Below are 27,786 nucleotides of genomic sequence, written 5' to 3' on the forward strand. Positions count from 1 at the left end.
AGTAATGAGTGCAATGTGTAAGAAAATTCTACTCTGCAACAGACCAAGGGTAGGTCTTTTAAGAAAAATAAATAAATAATATTTTAGAACTACAAAACAGCAACTGTCAGGAGAAAGGGTGGTAGGAGTCAGAGGCTGTATCCCTGACCTGCTATAAAATAGATGCCCGGATCACATCACACTATTAGAACAGCACAGTTTTCCATCCCCAGCCCCAGGGTTCTGAAATTGTATATTTCCATGAAACTAGTAAACCCCATCCCTCTACCCTTTTCTTCTTACCACAGGATTTGGGCCAAGGGAAGAAGAAAGAACAGTAAGTATTTGGGTTTAGGATAAAAAGCAGAAAAGACAAGGAAGATAAAAGGCAAGTGGAATCTTCGATATTTTGTTTTTTATTCACTCAGAAGAAGAAGTGAATATTTAAATTGGTCAGAATCAGAACTACTATTTCACGCCCCTTTAAGAAGTCAAGTCAGGCAGCCAGCACATGTGATGGGCATCTTCTGTGAAGGAATCTCAGCTTGTTCTGTGATGGAGCTTCTGTATTTGCCCAATTCACTTTGTGATCTGGTACTTAGGTTTCTCCCCACTCCCACCAGTGAAAATACTCTTTTAATGGGCTAGAGCTACTAGAAAAATGTCTGACAAACTCATCTTTTCCGAGGTATAAATGGCTGTGGTAATTTTGCATTTTGACAGGGAATTAAGCTAGAAATGTCTATTGTGAATTTCTACAGTGAATATCAACAGCTTGAAATTTGTATGGTGGAATTTTAGGCAAAAGAGAAATTTGTATGGTGGAATTTTAGGTGAGAAAGAAAGATTTTTTTTATGTAAAAAGGGCAAAAAAAAAAAAAAGAAAAGAAAAAAGAAAGAAAAAGAAAGTTTTGTTTTGTTTTGTTTTTTTCAGTTGTGGAAGGCAAGAAGGGAGGAAGTTTAATGAAATAGTGGGCATTTAATTGCTATTGACTTTTCTGCATGGACTTAATGGGCCTTCAAATAAAGTATATGAAAAATTAACAAAGAAATACTTGCATTTTCTCTTTTCTTCTACAGCTATGCTACAGTTCCCAGCCTCCCGTGCAGTTAGATGTGTCCATATGACTGAGATCAAGGCAATGGAATGTGAGCTAAAATTACTTCTAAGCCTAGCCTGTATAAATATTTCATATTTTCACCTCATTTCCCCCCACCCCCTTCCCTATCCATTTGAACTGCAGATGATACCTAAAGATGCTTTGGGAGTCATCAGGTAAAGACCAAAGAGCCTTTATCAGCTTGGTTTCTTGAGTACCACAAGAAGGCAGCCCCATGAATGTATTTATTCATTTAGTACTTCTATTAAAAGTAAAGTTTACCCAAAGCAATCTACAGATTCAGTGCAATGCCTATCAAAATACCAACAGTGTTTTTTACAGAATAAGAACAAAGAATCCTAAAATTTGTATTCAACCACAAAAGACCCCAAATACCCAAAGCAATCTTGAGAAAGAACAAAGCTGGAAGTATCACAATCCTAGATTTCGAGATATCCTATAAAGATGTAGTAATCAAAACAGTACGGTACTGGCACAAAAATAGACCCATCAATGGAAAAGAATAGAGAGCCCAGAAATAAACCTATACTTATATGGTCAGTTAATCTATGACAAAGGAGGCAAGAATATACAATGGAAAAAAGACAATCTTTTTAATTAATGGTGCTGGGAAAAATGGACAGCTATATGCAAAAGAATGAAACTGGACTAATTTCTTAAACCATACACAAAAATAAACTCCAAATGGATTAAGGACCTAAATGTGAGACCTTAAACTATAAAACTCCTTAAAGAAAACATAGGCAGTAGTCTCTTGGACATGGGCCTTACCAACATTTTTCTAGATATGTCTCCTCAGGCAAGGGTAAAAGAGCAAAACAAACAAACAAACAAAAACAAACAAACAAAGAAACTGTTGGGACTACACCAAAATAAAAAGCTTTTGCACAACAGAGGAAACCATCAACAAAACAAAAAGGCAATCTACTGAATGGGAGAAGATATTTGCAAACGATATATACAATAAGGGGTTAATATCCAAAATATAAAGAACTTATACAACTCAATGCCAAAAATTAAAAAATAAAAAATAAATCCAATTAAATAATGGGTAGAGAACCTGAAAGACATACAGATGGCCAATGGACACATGAAAAAATCTTCAACATCACTAATCATCAAGGAAATGCAAATCAGAACCACAATGAGATATCACCCCATACCAGTCAGAATGCCTAGATGAAAAAGACAGGAAATTACAAATGTTGGTGAGGATATGGAGAAAAGGGAACCTTTGTGCATTGTTAGTGGGAATGTGAATTAATGCAGCCACTGGGGAAAACAGCATATAAGTTTCTCAAAAAATTAAAAATAGAAATACCATCCAATCCAATAATTCCACTACTGGCTATTTACCCAAAGACAAGGACTACACTAATTCAAAAAGATATGTGCACCCGATGTTCATTGCAGCATTATATACAGTAGCCAAGATATCGAAGCAACCTAGTGTCTATCGATAGATGAATGGATAAGAAGATATGACATGTATAACAATAGAATATTACTCATCCCTAAAAAAGAATGAGATCTTGCCATTTGTGATAACATGGATGGACATAGAAAGTGTTATGCTAAGTGCAATAAATCTGAAGAGAAAAACAAATACCATATGATTTCATTTGTATGTAGGATTTAAAAAAAACAAATGAACAACAACAACAAAAACAAACAAAAAACAGAAATAGAATAATAAATACAGAGAACAAATTGGTGGTGGCCAGAGGGGAAGGGAGAAGGAGGGATGGGTGAAATATATGAGGAGGATTAAGAGGTACAAACTTCCAGTTTTAAATTAAGTCATGGGGTTGAAAAGTACAGCATAAGAAATACAGTAAATAATATTGTAATAACTATATGGTGACAGATGGTAACTATACTTATTGTGGTGAGCACTGCATAATGCAGAGAATTGCTGAATCACTATGTTGTACACCTGAAACTAAAGTAACATTTTATGTCAATTATACTTAAATAAAAAAAGAAAAAAAGACACTTTTATGGTTTATTAAAAAGTAAACTTCTATTAAATTTACATAATTTCTGGAGTCTAATTGTTATGATAGCCCAGCATTCTATACAGTATGGCACTGAGTCAGCTCAATTATTATTATTATTTTTTTAATTCAGCTCAATTATAAGAAAACCTAGAGGTAAACTTTTTATTCCTCCTCTTTTACCAATAAAACATCAGACCTAAGTTTTAAGTGATTATATCTGTCATAGTTTCTTCTGGAAAAGGAGTTTCCAGACTTAAGCTTATTACATTGTAGTAAGAACCATAGACTTTTGTGAGTGTGTCTATTTTTACCATTTACTATATTTCTTTAAACAAACAATTTGAGAGAATAATCTTATAAAAGCATCTTATAAAATAAGCTACGGGTTAAATAAAACATAGTATGTAAACAAAAACTCGTGGTTATTATTCTTGCTAGTATATTTATCAGTCACGAAGAATGTGAACCTTTAATAATTGTAATAGCTAACACTTGCGGAGGATTTATTGCATACCGGTTACTATTGGAAGCATTTTTACATATACTGAACCATTTAATTCTCATAATAACTATGAGATATTGCAAAGACTTTTGACACCAACCACCTAAAATGGTGAAAGACATCACAGATGAAGGGCACAGTCCTTCCCAACATTGCCTTCCCTTCAGACCCCAGTCCCGGGGTCCCTAGCCCATTTTTACATCTGACCAACTACAAATTCAGAGATTCCTACTACCTCCTCAAGTTCAATAATTTGCAAGAATATGAGGAATACAATGGCAAGAGACAAGATCCTAGAGGATATTTGATTCCTAGTCAGTCAATTAGACATTAGGATGGGGTATAAAGTATAGCTATACAAGGCAACAATAAAAACATGAAGCATGATGATTAAGGCATGATGCTATCTGTCGCCTCTTGAAGAACAAGAACTATAAGCTCTCACAAACATGCTCATTTCATGTAAATTTCCAAATGTATAACTATACAGTTACATAAATACATGCAGGAACTATAGTTAGGAGAATTAAAAAAATATATATGAGGGAAATGACATCACCAAGATGGCAACATAGGTCGTTCCTGACTTTGCTCCCCATCAGAAGAACTATTCATGCACAACACACCACTAAGAGAACCCTAGAACATAGAGGTGAGGATGAAGCACCCCCTGCACCACCAAGACCGAGACAAACTGCATTAGAAGGGTAAGAGGAAGAGCTACAGGCTGATTCGACTGCCTCTCCTCCAGGCAAGAGTACCAAGCACGGGTCTCCCCTAAGCCTATGGTTTCTCCAGTGGAGAAGGAGAGCATAGGATAGATACTCAGCTCCTGGCCCCCACATTGTGGGTTGCTTCTTGGGAACACCCACTCTGGTCTCACCCCATGGGGACTGCAGGAAAATCTGTGGGACTTGACCATAGGGCATGTGGTTGGGATGGAGAAGTGGGGGAGGGACTTGCAACAACCAGCACTCAGATTTTGGCAGACTGGGTTCCTACCTGCAGTGCCCAAGTAGGATTCCCAACCGGCAGCTTCTCATCTGCAGAGCCAAGACGATGGTGCAATCTGACCAGGAGAAGTGGTGGGAGAAGTTTGCCTGAGTTAGGTCTTCAGACAAAGAACTTTGCCAGCCCTGGAGCCTTGTCAGCTGTTCCCCTGCCCAGGCAGTGTTGCCGAGTTATAGTTTGGCCCACTGCTGAGGGTAGTTTCTGGCCCCTTCTGACCAGAAAGCCTGATGGGCAACAGCTGAAAGCTGCATAGCCCAGCAGTGCTTGAGCAGAGGGTGTGGCAAGCAGAGCTGATCATCCACAGAGCAAATTCAGTGGCATCATGTGGCCAGGGAACGTGAGGACTGGGTCAGCTTGAGTCAAGACCACAATCCAAAAGCCTTGCTGGGCTTGGAAACTGCTCTGGCCTCAACTTGGCTGGGGAGCAGAAGCCTAGCCTGGCCTGCAACTGAGTAGCTCCCAGCCTCTCCTGACCAGAAAGCCTGACTGGAAACACCTGTGAGGTTGCTCCGGGCTGGCCTTCAAGTCCTGATCCCATCAAAAAACTGTCAGATCTAATCAACAGATCAGTCAAATTGCAGGATACAAAATCAGCATACAAAAATCAGCTGTGTTTCTATCCACCAACAATGAATTATCTGAAAAAGAAATAAATGATCACATTTGTAGTAGCATTAAAAACAATAGAATACTTAGAATTTAATACTTAGAATAAAAAAAATACTTGGGATAAATTTAACCAAGCAGGTGAAAGATCTCTCTACTGAAAACCATAGACATTGATGAAAGAAATCGAAGAAAACACAAATGAATGGAAAGGTGTTCATGGATTAGAAGAATTCATGTTGTTAAAATGTCCATATTACACAAAGGCTTCTATAGATTCAATTCAATTTTATCAAGATTTTAATGGCCTTTTTTAACAGCAGGAGAAAAAAGTCCTAAAATTTACATGGATCCACAAAAGACCCTGAATAGCCAAAGCAAGTGTGAGAAAGAAGAAATCAGGAGGAATCACACGTACTGATTTCAAGCTATATTATACTGCTACAGTAATCAAAACAGTATGGTAATGGCATAAAAACACATAGACTGATGGCACAGAGTCAAAAGTTCAGAAACTAAACCATGGTCAGCTAATTAATGGTCAGCTAATATTTGACAAGGGAGCCAAGAACACCCAGTGGAGAAAAGACATCTCTTCAATACATGGTGCTGGGAATACTGGATAGTCTCATGTAAAAGAATGAAACTATTCCCCTTAAACCATTCACAAAAATTTAATTCAAAATGGTTTAAAAACTCTAATGTAAGACTGGAAAATTATAAAGCTCTTAAAAGGAAACAGGAAAAGAGCTCCTCGACTTGAATTTTGGCAATGATTTTTTGGATATGACTCCTCAGCCACAAGCAACAAAATAAAACATAAATAAGTGGGGCTAAGTGAAACTAAAAAGCTTCTGCACAGCAAATGAAACCATCAACAAAATAAAAAGACAACCTATGGAATGGGGAAGAAAATATTTACAAGCCATGTACCTAATAAGGGGTTAATATAGAAAATAGAAATAGAACTCATACAACTCGATAGCCAAAAAACAAATTAACCCAACTGAAAATATGCAAAGGACCCCATTAGACGTTGTTCCACAGAAGATATACTAGTGGCCAATAGGCACATGAAAAGATGTTCAACATCACTAATCAGTAGGGAAATGCAAATCAAAAGCATAACGAGATACCACCTCATACGTGGTAGAATGGCCATCATTAAAAAGACAAGAGATAACAAATGCTGGTGTGGATATGGAGAAAAAGAGACCCTTGTGCACTATTATTTGGATCATAAATTGGTACAGACACTGTGGAAAACAGGAGGGAGATTCCTCAAAAAGTTAAAAATAGAACTACCATATGATACAGCAATTCCAATTCTGGGAATATATCTGAAGGAAGTGAAAACACTATGTCAAAGATATACCTGTACCACCATGTTTATTACAGCATTACTTACAGAGTGGCCAAGACATGGAAATAACCTAAGTACCCATCGGTGGATGAATGAATGAAGAAAATGTGATATATATATATATGTATATGTATATGTATATGTATACATATATATATCAGAATACCATTCAGTCATAAAAAAAGGGAAATCTTGCCATTTGTAACAACATGGAAGCACCTAGAAGGTATTATGCTAAGTGTAATAATTTAGACAAAGACAAATACTGTATGATCTCATTTTCATGTGGAATCTTTAAAAAAAAAATAGAAAGAAAGAAAAAGAAAAGCCAAATTCATAAAAAAAGAGATCAGACTAGTGGTTCCCAGATGTCAGAGGTGGGAGGATGAGGAATTAGATGGGCAAAAGGTACCAGTTTTCAGTTATAAGATAAATACATACTAGGGATATAATGTACAACAGGATGACTATATTTACCCCTGTTATATGATGTACATGGAAGTTGAGAGAGTAAATCCAAAGAGTTCTCATCATAAGGAAAAAACACTTTTTTTTTTTTATATATCTACACAAAATGCTGAATGTTTTTTTTTTTGTTTTTTTTTTTTTAAATTTTATTTATTTATTTGACAGAGAGAGACATAGTGAGAGCAGGAATACAAGCAGGGGGAGTGGGAGAGGGAGAAGCAGGCTTCCCGCGGAGCAGGGAGCCCGATGTGGGACTTGATCCCAGGACGCTGGGATCATGACCTGAGCCGAAGGCAGACGCCCAACGACTGAGCCACCCAGGCGCCCAAGATGCTGAATGTTGACTAAACTTATTGTGGTATTCATTTCATAATATATGTAAGTTAAATCATCATGCTGTACACTGTAAGCTTATATGCTACTATAAGTCATTTATATCTCAATAAAACTGGAATAAACAAACAAAAATAAAATAAAAATAAAAATTTATAAGGAAAAAACAACACACCAACATCTTTTTATCTTAAGTTACCATATAATAATAATTGGCAGAAGAAAAAAGAATTGAATAAATTACAGCACATTATTGTCAAAAATTTTAATATATTTCAGTCCTTGATAAAACTCACTGGAATGCAATTAGGTAGTGTAAAACAAACAAACAAACAAACAAACAAACAGTAATATATGTGTGCTTTAATCCCCATTTCCAAGAACTGAACTTATATAGGTAATGATAAGAGAAAAACTACATCTATGAAAATGTTCATTGAAACATCATTTATATTAGCAAAAAGCTGGGGGAGAGTCTAAATAACAGTAAAATGGGGGATGGTTGTGTAAGTTATGGTATATTCACTCCATGCAATTTTCTGTGCAATTTAAAATGCTGATTAAGAAACAACGTAGCATGAAAGAGTTTTAGCAGTAGGTCAAAAAAAAAAAAAAAAAGTAGGATACAAGATCACGAGTTATGCCATTATTCTAGAGCTTGACAATCTTAGTATAGCCAAGTAACGTTTTTATCATTCTTGTGGGTCTTGGGGGGATAAATAGATTGTGACTATTGTCTTTTAACCTGCTGGTTGGCTATCGTTGCTATGCTCTTTCCTACTATCTGCACATCTTTATTGAGGAAACATGAGTAACACTGGCAAATGTGAATTAGCTACCTCATGAAAATATTTAAATGTCCTTCACTCTAAAATCTTGATTAATGACCGGTCCCTCAAATTGGCACCTGAGCTCACTGCTTCTTAATGACACTCTCCCCAGCACAGGATCCCACATCAAGACCCAAGTGGACAAAGTAAGCACATGGTCCCAAACACTCAATCTTTGAGAATTTTTCTCCCTGTCACAGCCGGTTACTGAATTCTAATGCAAATGCAACCCCCACAACCTCAGCAGGCAGATTAAATCCCCACTGGTCAGGGTTCCGGATGCATTTGCTTCTTTGAATTTGACACAATGATTGTGAAAACTCAACTCTGACAGGATTGGCATGTGAGGAAAATTGATGAGGGCAAAATATCTAAGAAACAGAAGGAGAAGAGGCATGCCCAGGGTGGGTAGTCTCATGCTTCAAGGACATGCCAGAACTCAGTCCAAAGCACTGAAACATCTCTATCAGTAGTGACAGAACCAACCCCTCGCTGCCATCAAGGTGGGACAGCTTAATTTGAAACAAAGAAACCAAGGCTGGTGTTGTAATTCAAAAGTACGACCTTGCAAGGAGAAACACTGGTTATGGACCCAAAAAACACCTTTGCCTGTGTAACAAGGATGCCAAATAGTCTGATTTATCAGCTGGAGTTTATTGATAATAAATTCCTTGGGGCGCCTGGGTGGCTCAGTCGGTTAAGCATCTGACTCTTGATTTCAGCTCAGGTCATGATCTCAGGGTTGTGAGATTGAGCCCCGCCTCAGGCTCTGCACTGGGCATGGAGCTTGCTTAAGATTCTCTCTCTCTCTCCCTCTCCCTCTGCCCCCACCCCTACCACTCTTTCTCTCTAAAAATAAAGAAAGAAATCTTAAAAAAAAAAAAAAGCTAACTAAAGGGTTGCTGGCTATCAGATATGAAAGAGAAGGGGCTGCACATCAAAGACGTAAGAAACAGTCATGCCTTAATAATACAGCAGCTAGTTAAAATGAATAGCAACAAACCTGGAGCGCCTATTCTCTTAATGAAATGAAATTTCTCTGGAGAGTTTGCCAAAAGCCAAAAGTTTGCCTCGTACAAAACTGCTTTTCTAAAACCCAGATCTCAAAAGACAACTTCACCTGTCTTCCTCTGAAATCAGATTTTTTGTCCTCCTTCTGGACACGGATTGATTGTTGACAATAGCAGTAGGAATCTAACTACAACTATATATCTATGTAAATATGTCATCAGGCCATGTGTCATTATTCTCTCTCCTATGCATATCCATCACATTTTAAATTATTCAGTAGCAACAGATTCTGCACTGGTGTAGTCACAAGACTCCAGTCTCAAAGTCAAGATATGCTTAACATGAGTGACACTTGGTAAATTTAGAAAGATTCTCTGAAACCCATTGAAAAGAGACGGTTTTTTCTCAACACAGCATCATCCTTCTTTGAAGGAACTAACCAAACAGGCAATTATCTTTAATTAACCGGACAGTAATTTCTATCTTATACTGCTTCATGAAATAGAACAAACGTGGTTTTGGGAACAAGACAGAGACCTAGGTACAAATACAGGCTCTTCCATTTTGCACAGAGGGCCATTAACTTCTTTAGCACTGAATATTATTTAACACATGGTTTGCTTTTTTATTTTGTTTGCTCTCTCCACTAAAATGTAAGCTCCATAAGAACAGAGCTTTTTGTCTGTTTCTATATTTCTATATCTATGTCTTGCATCTAGTGACTACTTTATACATATTAGTTGAATGAGTAAGTCACTCTCCAGAGAATTTCCACCTTGCCCTACCACATGTAGAGAGCAGGAGGAACATTATGTATGGGGAAGTAGAAATACGCACCCAAATGATATTAGTAGTACGGTCCTTGACAGGATCAAACATAATCCCTGAATTTATAGAAGTTATATGATAAGCACTTTTACAAATCAATGTGAAATTTAAAAGAATGTTTTAACACTTTATGCATGACTGTAAATTTCATGTCTTTAAGGAAATACATCATGACCGATGGATAATTTAAAAATTAAAATAACAAAAAAACAACCTCTTAAGTTTAACAAGTATTTTATCAATTAATCAAGAAGGTTCATTTTTTTTTTTTTTTCACATTTACCCTTTGGTTGAAACTATAGGCTTTAATTTTGAAATTATAATCTGTTTAATAAATTGCATCAAACTTGGCACACTGGTACTCAGTAAAATAACATTGCCTCAAATCAACCAGAAAGCTAAGAATCTTCTTCAAGTTCTGCATTCATTATATTACTCAATTTTTTTTTTTTATTGAGCACCTAGTATGTTCCCAGATGAGTCTCAGAAACAAACAACAAAATGTATTGAACAAAAGAAGAAAAAATCCTTCTCCCATAAAATGTCTCCTTTCAAAATTTTATTTCTTTTAAGATGAAATTTTAAAATGTATAAACAAAAACAGAAAGTAAATACATAATAGAATAGTATAGTATTAATTGTAAGAAACAATTCAAAGTGAATGGTTTGAATAGTAAAGTAGATATTCTTTTTTTTTTTTTTTAGAGAGAGAGAGAGAGAGAGCGCATGCATGCACACACATGGTGGGGGCAGGGACAGAGGGGGAGAGAGAGAGAGAGAGAAACCCAAGCAGGCTCCATGCCCAGCAAGGACTCCGACATGGGGCTTGATCCCACAACCCTGAGATCATGACCCAAGCCAAAGTCAAGAGTCAGAAGCTTAACTGAACCACCCAGATACCATGTAAAGTAGATATTCTTTTTAGATTGGATAAGAAAGTCCTCTCTGAGGAACAGTTATTTTTTAAAACACCTGAATGAAAAAAGGGAAGGAGTTATGAGAGTAGCTGAGGAAAGAGCATTCTCATCAGAGAAGACAGCAAATGCAAAGGCGCTGCGTGGGAAATGCTTGCTTTGTTTGAGGAACTGCAAGATCAGAGACAGGTAGAGGCACTGGGAGAAGATGAAGTTGTAGAGATTGTCAGAGGTCAGATGAAATTGGATCTTAAAAGCTGTTATCAGAACATCGGATTTTATTCTAAAAATAATGTGAAACTATTTAAGAGATTTTTCTCTTCAGGATAGCACTCTGTCTCCCCTCTGTGGATTGGGCCCTAGAAACAGGAGATCCAGGGAGACCAGGTAGGAGGCTGTTGTTGTATCACAGGTGAGAGAAGATGGAATGTACTGAGAAGGTAGCAATGGACATGATGAAGTCAGTTTGGGGATATATCATATAGGTGAAACTGGCAGGACATGCTGATAAGTTGGTGATAAGGATGTGGGGTGTGTGAGAGAGAGATCCAAGAGGATGCTCAAGAATTTAACATGAGCTCTTGGGAGACTGATAGAGCTCTTAACTGAGATGCTGAGGAAGGAAAGGATTTGAGGAAGCGAAGAGATCCTTTTTGGACACCGAGTTCCTGATGACTAGTAAACATTCAAAGGAGGTTTTGAGTGAGTCATCAAATAAATAAATGCAGAAATTAAGGGAAGATCGTACCTGAAGATATAAAGTTGAGAATAATCAGGGTATAAAAGGTTCTTAAAGGCCTGATACTAAAGATCACATAGTATGTGTAATAGAGAGAAGAAAATGTCTAAGAATTAAGCCCTTGGGCTACTCCAACATTTAAATGTTGGTAGCCTAAGGAAGCTCTGGGGGGAAAAAGTTGCAAAGAAAAAAACAGACTCAAGGAAAATCAAAGTGCATAGTATCCTACAGTCAAATGAAGAAATTCTTTCAAATAGGAAGAGTAATAAATACTGTTGAGAATAGATTGAAAGGAACCTTCCTCAGGAATGTCCTGGCTGGTTAGATTATGATATATATCTTTGTTTCAGGTCCTCAATACTTGAAATATAATATATTTGAGCTCATTTCTTAAAATTCATTTATGGCAAACTTTCTAATATTACTTTACTTCAGCTATTTAGCACACTGAGGCTTCAGTTCTGTCAACAATATTGGCTTTGGATTGGAATAATGGAAGTCAATAGGTTCTATGGAATTTGTACAATCCTAAAATTTACTTGTATACTTAAATCAAGATTATGGTTAGGTCAAATTATTTTTTTAATAGATTTTACTTATCCAATTGAGAGAGAGAGAGAGAGCATGAGCAGGGAGGAGAGGCAGAGGGAGAAGGAGAAGCAGATTACCTGATGAGCAGGGAGCCCCATACGGGGCTCAATCCCAGAACCCTGAGATCATGACCGGAGCTGAAGGCAGATGCTTTATCAACTGAGCCACCCAGGTGCCTAAATATAGTCAAGTTAAAGGAACTTTGAACCTTGACTGGATGATTTCAATTCATTGTCATAAATTGAGAGTTTGGTAGTCAGTGTTAGTTCATGAGATAAGGATATAATAAGGATAAATGTCCAGATGAAAAAATGACCCAAAATGATTACCTCATCACTTTTTCCGCTCATCATTTGGTTTTGCCTTTGTCTTGGTCAATGTTGAACAATCCGCCTAACTACTCAAGGAATGAGTAATTTAAGGAGGGAAAAATCATATCCCAGTTATTTCCTTAATTAGCTATTTCTACAATAAATTTTCTTTACTTTCTTGAAGGCTTGGAAATGTGGAAGAAATCTGTTTGCCTACAAACAATGAGTAACTAATGATAAAGGACAAGTGTTTACGAGAATGTCTTGATAACGAATGAAACAATCCATGGTATCCTACTAAGATCCAGCAGATGAGGGCAAAGATAAAGAAAATAAAGTAAGGAGAAACAGTTAAATAATATTCCCACCCTATTGGTCATGCTTGATTAAAGAGATTTCCTAGTGAGTTGAGTCCTTCTGGAACAAGAGCTTATTTGGGTTATTAATTAAAGTATTTTCAGAGTTTACACTAAAATTATTATAAATGTGAAACATACCATCATGTCTGTCTTATCACTTAGAGAATACAGTCCAGAAACTAAACTTTGTTAGAGCATTTCAAAGTACTGCTTGTTTTTGAAGCTACAAGAAACAGAAGGACTTCACATAGTATTTGTATAATAGGTTTCAACAAAGAATACATCTATAGAACTTTTAAAATCATATTTATTTTTAGTTTGAGGAAACAGCTTTATTTTATAACACTAAAATTTTAAGAAATAGTCTAAGAAATCCCAGCCTTTAAATATATAATATAAATATATACAATAATAAATAAAACGTTAAATGCATTTTAAATTCAGTAGTGTAAAATACAGAATATTTCCATACCATTTTGCTTTTGATTTCATTTTTATATTTTGGTATGTTTTTGTTAGAAATGCATGACTAATACTCTTATACCATTAAGCATTTTATTGAAAAAAATATTATTGCATTGAACTACAGTCCAAGTAATTTATTGAATAACCTAAAAAAGCTGCTTTGCATGTACGATAGTGCAATTTACTTAGCCACACTATAATTAAAAAAAAGAAAAGCATTTTGTACATAGAATACAAAATAAAATTATTGGATTATGTTTCATATTGCCAGACTATCATCCAGTTAATTACAAAGTAAATACTTTCAATAGAATTGAGGAAGGTAGGAATTTGTTTTAAACAGCTACATAACCAATTTACATTATCAACTATTTTATAATCTCCCACAAATAGAAGAAACCGACAATTTTGAGCATGGTGGAAAGGAAATCTTTCTTGAGGTTGATTGTTTCAATAAGTGAATATGTTTTGAAAAACATGATTTTCAACACCTTTTGAACAAAGATAAAGGTCTACAACTAAAGACTAGAGTATATTCATTAAGAACACACAGTGGCATACACACTCACATGTACACACACATGTATTTTGTATATTTCCAATTTGCCTGCTTTGTGTTTCTGCCAAGATGATCTTGCTATTTAAGAAGGGCGGTGAGGTGCAAGAGGAAGGGAATTAAGAAAGTGGATTGGGAGGTCGCCCTCCAATACAAAGCTGCATAAAATGAAAAAAAGACCCTTTGGCTTATCCCTCCAATATTGGTTTATTCTAAACCCTACCGATTCAGCCACTGCTTCCATTTTAATATAGCTTAATCCAAAGCAATACAACAATCACCTTCAAATGTCTACCTAATAGAAGCAGTGGATAATATTTTTGCTGGAATGAAATGATAACTTTTGAAAATCCTCTAGACCCAGGTTTATTGGCTGGGAAACTCATATTTTAGTAGGAAACTCCTATCTTATTGAAGTAGTTTGAGTCTGAGACACAAAGGAAAGTAAACTCTTTTCTTGACTGCTCTATGGAAGTGGTCACTCACTTGCTTTTTAATAATTTTTCTATTTTCCAACGAGAGCACCTTTCTCTTCAGGAGTTCACTCACTTAAAGATTCAGAATTAAATCTCTTCATGAGTCCTGCTAAGCCAGAGATAAGCTCTAGGCCAATTTTGCCCCTAAGTACATTAGCTACATACACTGATGTGTGAGATTTGGGTTCTTTCTATTGTGCTTTTAGAGAATTGGGTGTGACATATTTTTCTTCAGAATGTTTAACCATCTTTCTGAACACTTTTGGGGAAATTTTGAGGGAAAATTGAAAAATATGCTACCTGTTTGAGATGACCACCAATGTTATTTCACTAATAAGGAGACAATGAACTCCCCACACAGCCTGGGGAGGGCGTCTGGATGTTTCGTTCATATGCACGTCTCTAAAACACTGGGATAGCAAGCAGTCCCTTAAAGGCTAGAGCATCTTCATATCTCCCATTAGTGTGCATCATGCTTGAAAAGCATGATGTTTTTGAATCGTTTAAAAGTATTATGGTAAAGTTTAGAAGCCGTGTTGCTGCCTTCATTGGGAACCGTGCAAGGAAACAACAACTTCACACACTAAGGAAACAGCCCAATCCAGCAATATGATCCTGAGTACTTTTAGTGATTAAATATTCCATTCAATGGGAAGGCTGTATAGGATTAATTTCTTTGAATATATTTCTATTCAGAGATAACAGAGGGATTCTAAGTCCTGGCAGAAACTGAGGGAAAAAATGTCACTGTCAAATCCATGTTCTGTAAATGAAATCAAAAGTTTAGGGGATTTCTCTGTGAAATGTCTATCTAAGAAAAAAAAAAAAAAAGGCCCTGGGAACTGGGACCTCTCCAAATTACTGCCTATATTCTAATCATTTCTTATGTTTTTTAACATAGCATATATAAAGGTGAACTCAGAGAGAATATCGGAATACAGTTTTTAAATCCCATTGTCTTCTTTCGTGCTGAATTTCACAGGGAATTAAGAACATGAACTTCACCAAATTTCCTGTTCTTTATACTAAGAGTTATTTTGTTTAACCATACCCTGAATTCAGGAAGGATATTACTGGTGGACTGGTTCTTAGTGTTTCAGAAAAATATATAGCGTGCATGTGCATACGTGTTTGTACGTGTGTGTGTAAAGATTTCACAGATTTTCTTAAAACATTTTCAGTTTTTAATGAAGCATGTATCATTTAAGACAGATACAAAAAAGTACTTCAATGAGCCAAATGTGAAAGAATAATCCCATAAAGAGAATTGCTCCATAAATATCAGACAATGGCCATAACAGACGTTGAATGCTGAAAATCAACTGTCAAATAATTGTGTAAATGAAAGGAAACAATCCTGAAAATATCATCCATCACAGTGACATGTTTTAAAAAGGATCCATTTTAGAATTTAATATATATTTAGAATTCTATTTCATTTTCTTCTAGAGTGTTTCACTCACTAAGTGAAGTAAAAAATAAATTGTTCAGGCCCATACTCACTAATTGTGAGAAATTAAGAGGTTGGCTCAGAATATGCTCCAGAGCAGGAAAGGCATTTTGAATATTATCAGAAGAAAAAAATCAGTCCTAAACTAAGCACTATAAGTCAGCCACCTGAAATTTGGAAATTATCCTAGAGGATAATTGAATAGGTCATTGTTCAGAAACAAAATTCTAGTAAACCTATTCTGAGAATCCTTAACATTTTACTCAACCAAATGTGCAAAAGTTCTTGAATATTTCAGTGATGGAAATTTTACAACTTTATACAAACAATTTGTCAAGGTTTTCTTCATGTTGAATCAAAACCTACCTTTGTGTAGTGTGTACCCTCTCTGCCCAAAAGAAAATAGAGATGACCTTCCACAAACACAGCTCCATGCTGCTATCTGGATATCTAACGTTAGGAAGGTTAATTCTCTTCTTTCCTCCCCAAGTGTTCTTTTCTTTGGAAAACGCATATTAGTCTTTGTTTTTCACATGGCATCTACCAGGTTCTGTTCTATAGAACATTACTTCTATGAGATGATCCCGGGGGGGATAAATGTTTCTGACATTATTATTTTTGGAAACTCAATATAGTCTATCCTCCTCCTGGAACAGTCTGGTAAATATTGCCTGTCATATGGTCTGAGATATGTTGAAGTAATGAAACAAGCCACGTAATTCAACATTCCCCTGAAATATCCAAAAATGGATTTTTGTCAGTTAATTTTTGTTAATTCACAAAACTCATGTTATTTGTGAGTGTAAAAACATAAGATTGATTTGGTCTCTTAATTAGTGAAACCTGCCATTTTTGCGCACACTTCAGTTTGCCAATATCTCTCTTAAATTGTGGCCCAGAATAACACTTAGTTTTCCACAAGTGGTGTATTTTTTTTCCAAGTTCTAAAAGAACCCTTTTTTCCAATTCTGTATAATTCCTTTAATACAACCTAATACTTCAAAACGTTTTCACCAGACTTTCCCCGTCATTTGGTTATATGGCGTTTATAGTCTACTATGCCCTTCATATTATTGATGAATTGGAATTAGGCTCTATGTATATAAAATTTTTAAATTGAAAATAAATGTAGGATCTGACATCTATTCATGCTAAATTTAACCTTTAAATTTTGCCCTATTTTATGCTTTAAACGTTTTTTCACATTGTATTTTGCCATTCACTACATTTGCTAGTCCTCTTGGGTTTGTGTTTTTCTCCTCTTTGGTACATATTGTTCCATGATTTTGTCCATGTTTTATGAGAGTTTATATGACAGAGTACAAATACAAAGCCTCATAACCAATCTCTACAACCCTCTCCCCAGTTTGGAATTAATCTAAGTTTTATTACTCTCTGGGTATAGTTGTTTAGCTATAAAAACATATTTATCACACAGTGCTATTATCCATAAGGATATTTTTAAGAATCATAAAATGTCTGTGTAAAATTCTCCATGTATTTTACTGTTTTTTGACCCATCCACTTCACCACAATGTCTCTAGTTAAGGCAGCAGGTGAGCACTACATTACTGAAGGAATGCTTAATTTTCTGTCTTCTTGAGTCAGCAACATGTGACAAAATTGATCATCCTCGCTTCTTTGAATCACTTTTGTAATTTGCCTTATATAGTCCTGACATTTTCCTATGTAACTTGAAATTTCACCATGGTCTCATTGTCCTGATTTTTTCCTACATAATTTCATCATGGCCTCATTTCGTAGTTCCTTGTGTTACATCCATTCTTAGAGTGACCTGGGGCTCGGTCTGCAAAACTTATATCTACCCTACCTACTCCTGATGATAGTATCCAAGGTAATGGCTTCTATATACTTACTATACGTTGATGATTCTCAAGTGTATGTCCTTTTCACATCTCTACTCAAACTTCAGACCCATATTTCCAACTAAACTCAATATCTCCACTTGTATAACTTTAGGCATCTCCAACAGAGTATTTAAACTGACCCTCTCCTATCCTGACCCTTCCACAGTGTTCTCCATTTCAGTGAGCAGTAAATCCATCCTTGTGCAAAAACTATCATGTCATTTCTTTTTTTTTTTTTTTTTTTTTTTAAGATTTTATTTATTTATTGGAGAGAGAGAGAATGAGAGACAGAGAGCATGAGAGGGAGGAGGGTCAGAGGGAGAAGCAGACTCCCTGCCCAGCAGGGAGCCCGATGCGGGACTCGATCCCGGGACTCCAGGATCATGACCTGAGCCGAAGGCAGTTGCCTAACCAACTGAGCCACCCAGGCGCCCCTATCATGTCATTTCTAATTCCTCTCTTTGTCTTACACCTTACATGCAATATGAAGCACATTTTCCCAGCCTTACTGTCAAAATAAATCTAGAATCTCAGCACTTCTCAACATTCCCACCAGACTATGGCTGAGCACGTCATTGCCTTCTCTTGTCTGCTTCCAATCTACTAATCAGCCTCCCCACCTCAACCTTGACTCTCCTGGAGATTATTCACAATGCAATAGCTGAATGACCCTAGTAAAAATCCAAGACGAATCACGTTTCCCCTCTGCCAAAATTCTCCAGTAGCTTCTCATCTCACTATAAAACCAGTCATTCCAATGGTGGACAAGATCCTACATGATTTTGCTCCACAATTATATCTCTGACCTTATCTCCGATAATACTCCCCCTGAAATCTTTTGCAGCCAGTGTTTCCCTGCCATTTCTTGAGCATAGTAAGCACACCCAACAAGTTGTTGAAACTTGGTCCTGTCTTAGTCTGAAATGCTCCTTCTCTCAGGTCTTTGCTGAAAAGATACTTTCACAGTGAAACTTCCCCTGATACTCTTTTTAAAATAGTGCTTTACCCACTACATCACCTGAATCCCTTTATCTGCCTTTCTTCCTTATTTTCCTCAATAGCATTTATCATCATCTGGCATAATACATATTTCACTTGTCTATTCTGGTTTTTGTTTGCATGCCTCAAGTAGAATTAAACTATTTGACATTATTTTTGTTAGTTTTGATCATTATTATATCTCCAGCAGTTAGATTACTGCCTAGCATATGGCCCTAAATATATATTTGTTGAATGAGAATGAAAATAGAGTGGACAAATGAGAAAGAAAATATTTATTTTTGTATTATTTTTTCTTAATAGTTACCAGTGATTGTCTCTTCCTTTTTCGTTAGACATTCTGCTTAACATTTTATTTATGAATATGCTAACTTTTAAATCAGTAATATCTGTATTCAACATTCCTCCCTTTATAAAAGTAAAGATATTTATTCTAGCTCCTCCCTTTATAAAAGTAAAGATATTTACTCTAGCTCCTCTTAGATTCTGCATGTTTTCTCAAGGACAGTTGCTACCATGATGCTCTCTTTAAGCAATTCTAATACTCTGGTAAAATTCTTTTAAACCTGAAGATTCAAATCATTTGTAGTAGCCAGGAAATAATTTTCTCTATAGATTCCAAATTCCTTATCCATGATCGTTCTACAACGATTTTTTTTTTTTTTTAAAGATTTTATTTATTTGACTGAGAGAGAGAACACAAGCCGGGTGGGGGCGGGGGGTGGCAGACAGAGGGAGAGGGAGAAGCAGACTCCCCACTGAGCAGGGAGACCGACGTGGGGCTCCATCCCAGGACCCTGGGATCATGACCTGAGCCGAAGGCAGACGCCCAACCGACTAAGCAGCCCAGGTGCTCCTCTAACAAAATCTCTCCCTTCTGGAGTGTCCCCGGGCCATCTCCCTCCTCTTCTGCCTCTCCCACCCTCCGCGAGCCTTGTCCTGTTCCTCTCGGTGCCGTTTCGGCGCTCATGCTCTCGCTCTTTTTCCTTTGCTCTAGCGTGCTTCCCCCCTTCTGCTGAATGGCTACGATGCCTACGTTTCTCTTTCCTCTTTTCATCTTTCCTGTGATGAGCCTCTTCTTTCCGAGACATTTGCTGCAGTGGTTTGATAGCCAAAGAATCATCTTCCTCTCCTCTGTCTTCCATGGTGAGTTCCCTCTCCTAATCTCCATGCGGTGGTCCCTCAGCTCCCCCTCCTCAAGGCAATCCCGCTTGGAATCCCGGTCATCAGAATTTTTTAAGCGTTTTATCTCTGCTTTCTCCTCTTGTTCCTTTCAAAGTTCTACTTCGAAAAACTGTCTTCTTAATAGAAAAGTTGTAATGAAATCAGATTTAGGTAACACAACCGTTTTTTGTTTGTTTGTTTGATTAGATCATCTGCCCCAGCAGTAAACAGCAAGCAGAAGCAAAATATTAGCTTCTTTCGATATTTCCAATAAATGAGATCTAAAAAGACATTAACCTAATCTCGGTTCATTTTGATCCATGGATGTATGGCGCTTAAAAAATTACTCTGAATGTCTTCCCCATTCAGTTTATATTGGATTGTTTAAAGGACTGTTTTTCTCCTTATTGAAATATTTTATAATTGTAGCTTTCCTCATGTGATGACACAACTTATAACTTCTCACTCTGTGGTACAAGTTATCTCTTATTTAAATGGTGAAGTCTGCTTTCCCATAGTCCAAGATAGTACAGCCAGTGAACACTGTCATCACTGATAATACAGGACAGTCATTTCCATGCCATCAACTCATATCAATCTGTCCTTGTTAGTCAAAATGAAGTGCCCAATAGAGGTTCTCTGGTCTAACCTTTGAAGAGATTAAATTGTCACAAAGACAATTATAGAAATTAATCAGGTACTTTCTTTTTCATAATAGGACTTTTAGTGTGTTCCCATAATTACTTTGTCTTGGCTCTATGTCAACTGTGTAATCTGTTTTAGGAAATTGTCATCCACATTATTTTTTTTAATCTGCTGGTCCATTTGTCATTTATTTTTTGTAATAAATATTCTGCTTATTTCACTTCTATTGGATTCACCCAGTGTTTATTAACCAGTGTTTATTATTCGTGCTTTTATAATGATTTTTATGAAGTTCCATGCAAATATAGAGGGCTTTTGTTTTTGCTTTTTGATGCCTTTCCTCCATTTTTCGATTCTTTTCAGACATTAGACATTCTTACTGACATATCTCAGTCAAAATCCCCATCCTGCAACTTTCTGATGATATCTAGGAAACTACATATTTTCTTTATGTTACAATTTCAAAATCACGTTATCTCCTTTCTCTGTCTCTGCCTATCTGTCTCTCTCCCTCTCTCTCCCCAGTATCAAAGATACCCTTTCCTATCATTTACCAAGTATTAAGAATTTATCCTTTCAACTTCATTTTCCTCGTCTGTACAGAGGAATGATAACATTGATCTCAAAATACATCTGTGAAGATTAAGTGAAATAACAGAGCAGGTGCTTAGCCTGACTCTGCTTGATGCACTATAGGACTTCAGTGAGGATGGTTCTCTTCCCTGTGAAACCCAGGCTGAATAAGACACCCGTCTCATTTAACAGAAGCATTGACATCATCATACACGCAGTAGATGGCTGATCACTCCATTTCTGCTTAGTTGATTTTCTCTGAAACTCATATTCATAGGAAATGTGCAGTCATATGAGTTTTTCTTTCATTTTACGAATATAAAATAATAAATCTAACTGGACAGCCATTTAGAATACTGATGTAAGAAATGCAGATTCTGTGGGCCAGGAAACATTTTGAATAAATGTTTAAGATCGTTTGCAAAATTACACGAATGGTGATTTTATTCATCACCATTCACTGTGTTTTACTGATATCTATTACAATTGAGTAAAATACACAAAATAATTTATAAGATTTTCTTGATAAATATCATGTAAAAATTCTGACACTTCCAAACCTTCATCTCTCTACTTATACATAATATTGGCTGAACACAGTAAGATTTCTTGAGTAGAATAAAGAAAACTTAATATTTTAATCCCTGTAATGTTTGAAAGATTAAGCAATATATTCAAAATGGTATTGAGTATATTTTACTTTTTTATTTTGCATTATCAAATACTAATGATAGCTTATATATGTTTTCTTATACAAAAATTAAATATTCTTAATTTTAGATGTTGGTGATTCTTACAGTTACAAAATTCTCTTAACATAGATGTGTGTGAAACGAAGATAAACCAACTTTTCACAGAAACTCAGTGATACAATCTGTGTAAAGATTGTTTTTCATTGAAGAGTAATTTTCAACTTGAATTAGTCAGAAAATTTCTTGCCATCTCTTATTGCCTATGAAAATATAAATTATTTTGATTGAAACAGATTATATTGATTGAAAGCTTAGTAGTTAACCATTGGAATTATTTTTAATAAGCAGTTTATTTCACTGATCTTTTGTTACTATCTGATGCATAAAACCAATTGTGCAATCTATTCATTCACTCACTCAACAAACATCTAGAACATACAATATTATTTTCCATTTGATTTTCTTTGTAGTATCAGTGATCTGCCCAAATGTTTTCTGTTACCATTTTATAACATTATGTGAGAACTCATCCAAACACACCTTTAACACATTTCCCTTTACCTTTCCACAAACTTATTTTAAATTTGCTCTGTTATTTATGTGAGTTAAAAGAAATTCTTAAAACGCTCCTATTTTGATATTGGCAATTCATTCGTATTTATATACTGGACACATTTTGAATTGGCACCAATATTTAAAACCTTAATCAGATAGACCACTTTAAATATATCACTTTTGTAGGTAGTGACAATGTATTTTATTTATCCTCAAGAGGGGCTTTGACACCTATTAGGTCAAGTGCGCTGATGATACATTTAAGGCCTCTTTCACTCCGTTTAACGGTTGCATCTGACTGGAGCAAGAATGATGGCAAAGATCTTGACCTTGAAACACCGGTTGAATTAAAGGATTCAAGTGGATGATAGAAGCTGTGGCTGGGTTTAAGTGAGGGCCAAACAATGCGGGGATCAATGTGGCGGAGGGCAGGGACTGAAGTGTGATGTGAGGCGGGTGGAAGGGGGCGGTGGTGACCAAATGCAGGGGATGGCCCGCTAAGAAAGTGGGGTGCGCTGGGAGGATGGTGGGAGTCAGAGGGGAAAACGTGAACGGAGTAAAATGTGGCTGGGAAAGAGGATGTAGATGAGCTATGGGGAGGGGACTGCCATGGGAATTTAAGGAAGCAGAAACAGCAAAATGCTGCAGGAACGTGTGGTGGATGGTGGTGATTGATGTGTGCTGGTGAACCGGGACCGTCTGCATGGCCGAGGCCGGGGAGAAGGCAGCCGGCCCCGAAGCAGGCAAAACTCGAAGATGCTTCGATAGGAGCTGTTTCTGCATGTGCTGCTGGGCTTGTAGCTGTAGGAGCTTGTATTTATCTATTTCTTCTGGAGAAAATGTGATTGGCTGTTGAATTAAAGGGGGCGAGCTTGCTTTATGGCACACTTCTGACTCATCTTCTACTTCGTCATGCTTCTGCATAGTTCTGTCAGAGTAAGAGTTTATATCCCCCTCTCCATGATTCATAGGTATGCTCACATCCCACAAGTCTAGATTTATTTGGTCCTCTTTGGTCTCTGTTGAATCAGTAACACCGGTAGATCTGTTAGATGGAAAAGCACCAGGGAAATCATTTGGTACTGGGTCACGGCTTTGAGTAAAACGTTGGACTTCACTAATTAAAGGTTTTACTTGTTCTTTTGTTGTTGGGTTCTTTTTCATGTTTGGTGACTGAGAATCCGCTACTACATGAATTAGACCCTTGGAAAGATGGTTATCACAATCAGGATCTCCTAAAACGGTGACATTATTTGTCTGTGAACTTTTGACTTGGTCTTTCTCTAGAGTCCTTTGAATCGCACCGCCTTGATCATTCCCTTTCTTACTTGTGTTCTGTGTTTTTTCAGACAAAGGCAATGCTTGTTGGTGACAGCCCAGGGGTGTGAACTGAATTGTGCATTGAATTTGTGAATGAGCCTCTGATTCATTTTTACGGTTCTTTGAAGAGACCTCAAAATTGGTTGATTGTTCCTGACACCTCTTGGCTTGCACTCTTTCTAAAAGGTGTTTGGCTGTCAGGGGAGTCCTCTCTCCTTCTGTCAACTCCGTGGTTTCAGAAGGGCTGCTGGAACAGTTCCTCAGAAGGCAGCTGATGTTCCCAGAGTTATACTGCACGGATTTTCCTTTTCCCAGGTCACAAATATGAGGGCTGTCCAAAGACTCTTGACTTCTCGTGCTTTTATTTAAGCAATAAATACTCTCTCCTGAGTAAGAGCCCCATCTGCCATGCCGAGGTCCCTGGCAATTTGGTGGCTTTTCACTGTTCCCGGGACAGGACATCTGTGAGCTAGAATCACAGTGGGGGATTCTCCTGGATTTGGCCCCTGAAAACTGCTGTTGATTTTTGCCCAGTTTAGATCTTTGTCTGCAGCGGCCGTATCTATGAGTGGAGTGTTTTTCATTCTTAGCCGATTCCCACGATCTGCAGTTCTGATCTCTCGGTATTTCAGATGGCAGGCAGGTGCCCTTGACCATCTCCTCAGACGGGCAGGGGCAGTTGTGTGTTTGCTGTCCCCCTTTGTGCCTTTCAATGGAGCTGTGTTCTCTTTTACAAAAGAAGAGCAAACTACCGCTGCCATCATCCCCGGACTGAGCACTTGAACAAGCACTCCTCAGGCTGGATGTACTGCCAGAGCATGTGTCTGAAGGGCTAGAAAGTCTACTCAGAGACAAGTTTGGAGAATCTCTCTTGTTTCTACGTCCGGAAGCCCTGCTGGCCATGCTAATGTGGTTACTATTCAAAATTACACTAACGTCCTTCCCGTGATCACCGTGACCCCTTACTGGGTAAGGACTCGAATTCCAGGTGAACTGATTTCCAACTTCAGTATCCGAATGAGGATCACAAGGAATCAGTTTTGGTTTCTTAGTCCTCGAGATGCAAGGAGAAAAAGCTAGGCCCTCATTTGCATCATTTAGGATGACCTTCGGGCAGCTTTGCCAATGGGCCCTTGAAGGTTCCTTAAGTTCATTATCACTATTATTGTTGTTTTCTACACAATTCTTTAGAGAGATATCAAGGTAAGCAGGCACTTCAGGATTTTTCATTTCCAAATCACTTGCTCTAAAATTATGTTGACTCATATTTGGCTCAGAATCATTGTAGCCTAAATTATATTTTCTCTGGAAATTTTCCCAATCTGGATTAGCTATCATCTTTGGTTTCAGAGATTGATCGTCTTCTTGGATCAATTTTTGTTGGTCTTCAATTAAACCTGAGACTTGGCTCTCTATTGTTGTCTTCATTTCTGAGGGCTCCTTCATCAATTCTGTTTTTAGGCCCTCTGAATCATGGTCACTCTTTGCGTTCCGAGAAAGCTTAAAATCAAAATACAATGGGTTGCATCCATAAGAGATGCAGGGCTCTGTTTTTGTGAAGAGCAGAAGTTCCGTAGGCCACTGGAGGGTGGTGTGGCCATCCTTACTTTGTACGTGGAGAAAAGGCAATGGTTTCGACTTCACATCATGGGGACACGCATCTCTTACAAGCCTCTGTACATTTCTGCTAACTCTTTCTGTTTCATCTAAAGATTCTTCTCCCTTCTCCATTCTGGAATTGGGATTCAGAAGCACTGTCCTGTTTTGCTTTCTTGGCTCCAGTGATGGAAACTCATTCAGACATTCAAATATCCTGGCATCACTGTGCTTGTAAATATTTGGTGGGCTGGAGGAAGCATTTGCTTGGCATGAGTGATGAATGCAGTTTTCCGAAGTGTTCTTCACCGTACTTCTAGTTTCTTTTTCTCTGCTGCAAGGAGTAAAATCCACATCTGAAAGATGAATATCAGATTTAGAGAATGAAGCATGAATGCCAATCGAATCTTCTAGTGTTTCATCAATAGAGTCTTTTTTGTCTTGCACGATCTGAGATCTTATGGAGAAGGTATTGTGTAAGACACTTTCCAGTTGACTTGGGGTGATGTTTATATCTTTTTCCTTAGTGAGATGTGTATCCTCATTTGCAAACCTGCGGCACTTGTATTTCTCCGCAGTTTGTTTTGCTTTATAGATGGGTGACTTGCTACAATCGTGGGTTTCCTCAGTGTTCTCACTGAAAACAGAGGCTGAAGATTCTAATTTCAGATGCACTTTTTTGGAAAAAGAAAATGATACTCCTGTCCTGTGGTTTGCACCGCTGAGATCCGAAGAGGCTTGTGGTACCCGATTTCCGAACAAATAACGTCTGTCCATTTGTAACTGGGGTCGGTTTTGCATGGTGGACCGCTGTTTATCGGAAATGCTTCTGGGCAGATTCTTTCCTTTAAGGAGAAGAGCGCTCTTCATGCATGATACTTTTCTGCCATTCTTAACTGGGAAAATTCCTTGCTGAAGTTGCTTTTCTATGGCTACTCTGGGAGCTTTGTATGCTGGTCCATTTCCAGAAACACTGTAAATACAATAAACATTTAAATGATTAAGACATTGGATTTGAAATCTTATCTATATGCAAACATTTCTTAGTGTTTTTATGATGAGTTATGCTATTTTATGAAACTATGTCTATTATAATATAACCATTTCACTGGATTTATACAATTCAGTACACCTATGTTTCATAGTGGCTATTTCTAAAATGCATCACTTAAGTGTGTTTTTTTAATTTTTATTGACATATAATGTATTATTTGTTTCAGGGGTACAGGTCTGTGATTCATCAGTCTTACACAATTCACAGCGCTCACCACAGCACATACCCTCCCCAATGTCTATCACCCAGACACCCCATCCCTCCCACCCCCCTCCACTCCAGCAACCCTCAGTTTGTTTCCTGAGATTAAGAGTCTCTTATGGTTTGTCCCCCTCTCTGGTTTCATCTTGTTTCATTTTTTCCTCTAATTTTGAAATTAGCAAGAAGCAATAGCAAGTGACTATCTTACGCTAGTGCTGCAAAAGAAAATAAAGTGTTGCATTTACATCTCAATAGATGTCCTGCAGAACCTATCATTTTTTTGGAATATAGATTTAACATTCTTTCACAAAGTTTTTCAATCGGTGACTTCACATTAAATAAGGAATTAAATGGAATTAAAAGTCATTTCCAAAGCATAAAAATATTTATTTCATTTGCCTTTTTGTATAAAGGCTACCAGTTTATGATTTTTGTTGCCTCAGTTTTAAAATTCCTTCCTGTTTGTCTCCCTTTGAAACAGTGTGGCTAGTTCTTTCTTCATGACTGGTCACTATTTTGACCAATTATAACAAATGCATAATAAAGTAACACACATCTACAAGCCGTCTCCATAGCTTCAATTATTTTGAAATCTTTTCTTTTTCATCTTCCTCACCAAAATACTTTCTTTCTACCTTTTATGCATATATATGTTTTATCTTTTAACAGCTTTGTAAAGATTATTCATTCTGCGGAGCTTAAATTAGTAATTCAATCAGAAAACTGGAAACACCGGTACACGTAAGAGATGAAACTCTTTAGATTAAAATTGTCTCTTTAATGTTCTACCTTAAAACTACATTGGCCTTCCTGGGGGGCGGGCAACACAAATCACACCATTTATCTGATTTTTTGCTTTGACTTGCCTTTCTTTTTCCTTTTCTTTTCCTACATGCTTGGATGTGTGTCTGTTTGCTTTTTTCTAGTTTAGGTTTTTATTTTATTTTTATTCAGTCATTTGTTACCTGAGTATATAATACCAAAACAAGTGATATCTTTTCCCACATGTAGCTTCAATTCTAATGGAGAGGTGTGTTTTCTGAGCCCTTCTCTAAGAAGTTCTTTCTTGTTCCCTTCACTTATGACTATTTGGCCAATCAGCGTAGAACTCTGGAATAACATTCCTTTTGTCCACCAAATTCCATATACTTCGCTTCATCGTGTTTACAGGTTTAATATTGTAGAAAAATACTTAATTAGCCTCCT

General features: G+C 37.0%; 1 protein-coding gene across 2 annotated transcripts in view; it reads right to left on the minus strand.

Annotated features, from left to right (window-relative positions):
- Positions 1-19,557: 19,557 nt before the first annotated feature.
- Positions 19,558-27,786, minus strand: part of ZNF804B (zinc finger protein 804B) — a 509,973-nt gene continuing 501,744 nt past the window's right edge. For both annotated transcript variants that reach the window (XM_032402225.1, XM_032402226.1), the window contains one exon: positions 19,558-26,298. In XM_032402225.1, the coding sequence (XP_032258116.1) occupies positions 22,644-26,298 (3,655 nt within the window). In that variant the 3' untranslated portion in view covers positions 19,558-22,643. The remainder of the gene's footprint in view (positions 26,299-27,786) is intronic.

This window comes from Phoca vitulina, unplaced genomic scaffold (genome assembly GCF_004348235.1).
Source record: "Phoca vitulina isolate PV1807 unplaced genomic scaffold, GSC_HSeal_1.0 scaffold4, whole genome shotgun sequence".
NCBI lineage: Eukaryota > Metazoa > Chordata > Mammalia > Carnivora > Phocidae > Phoca > Phoca vitulina.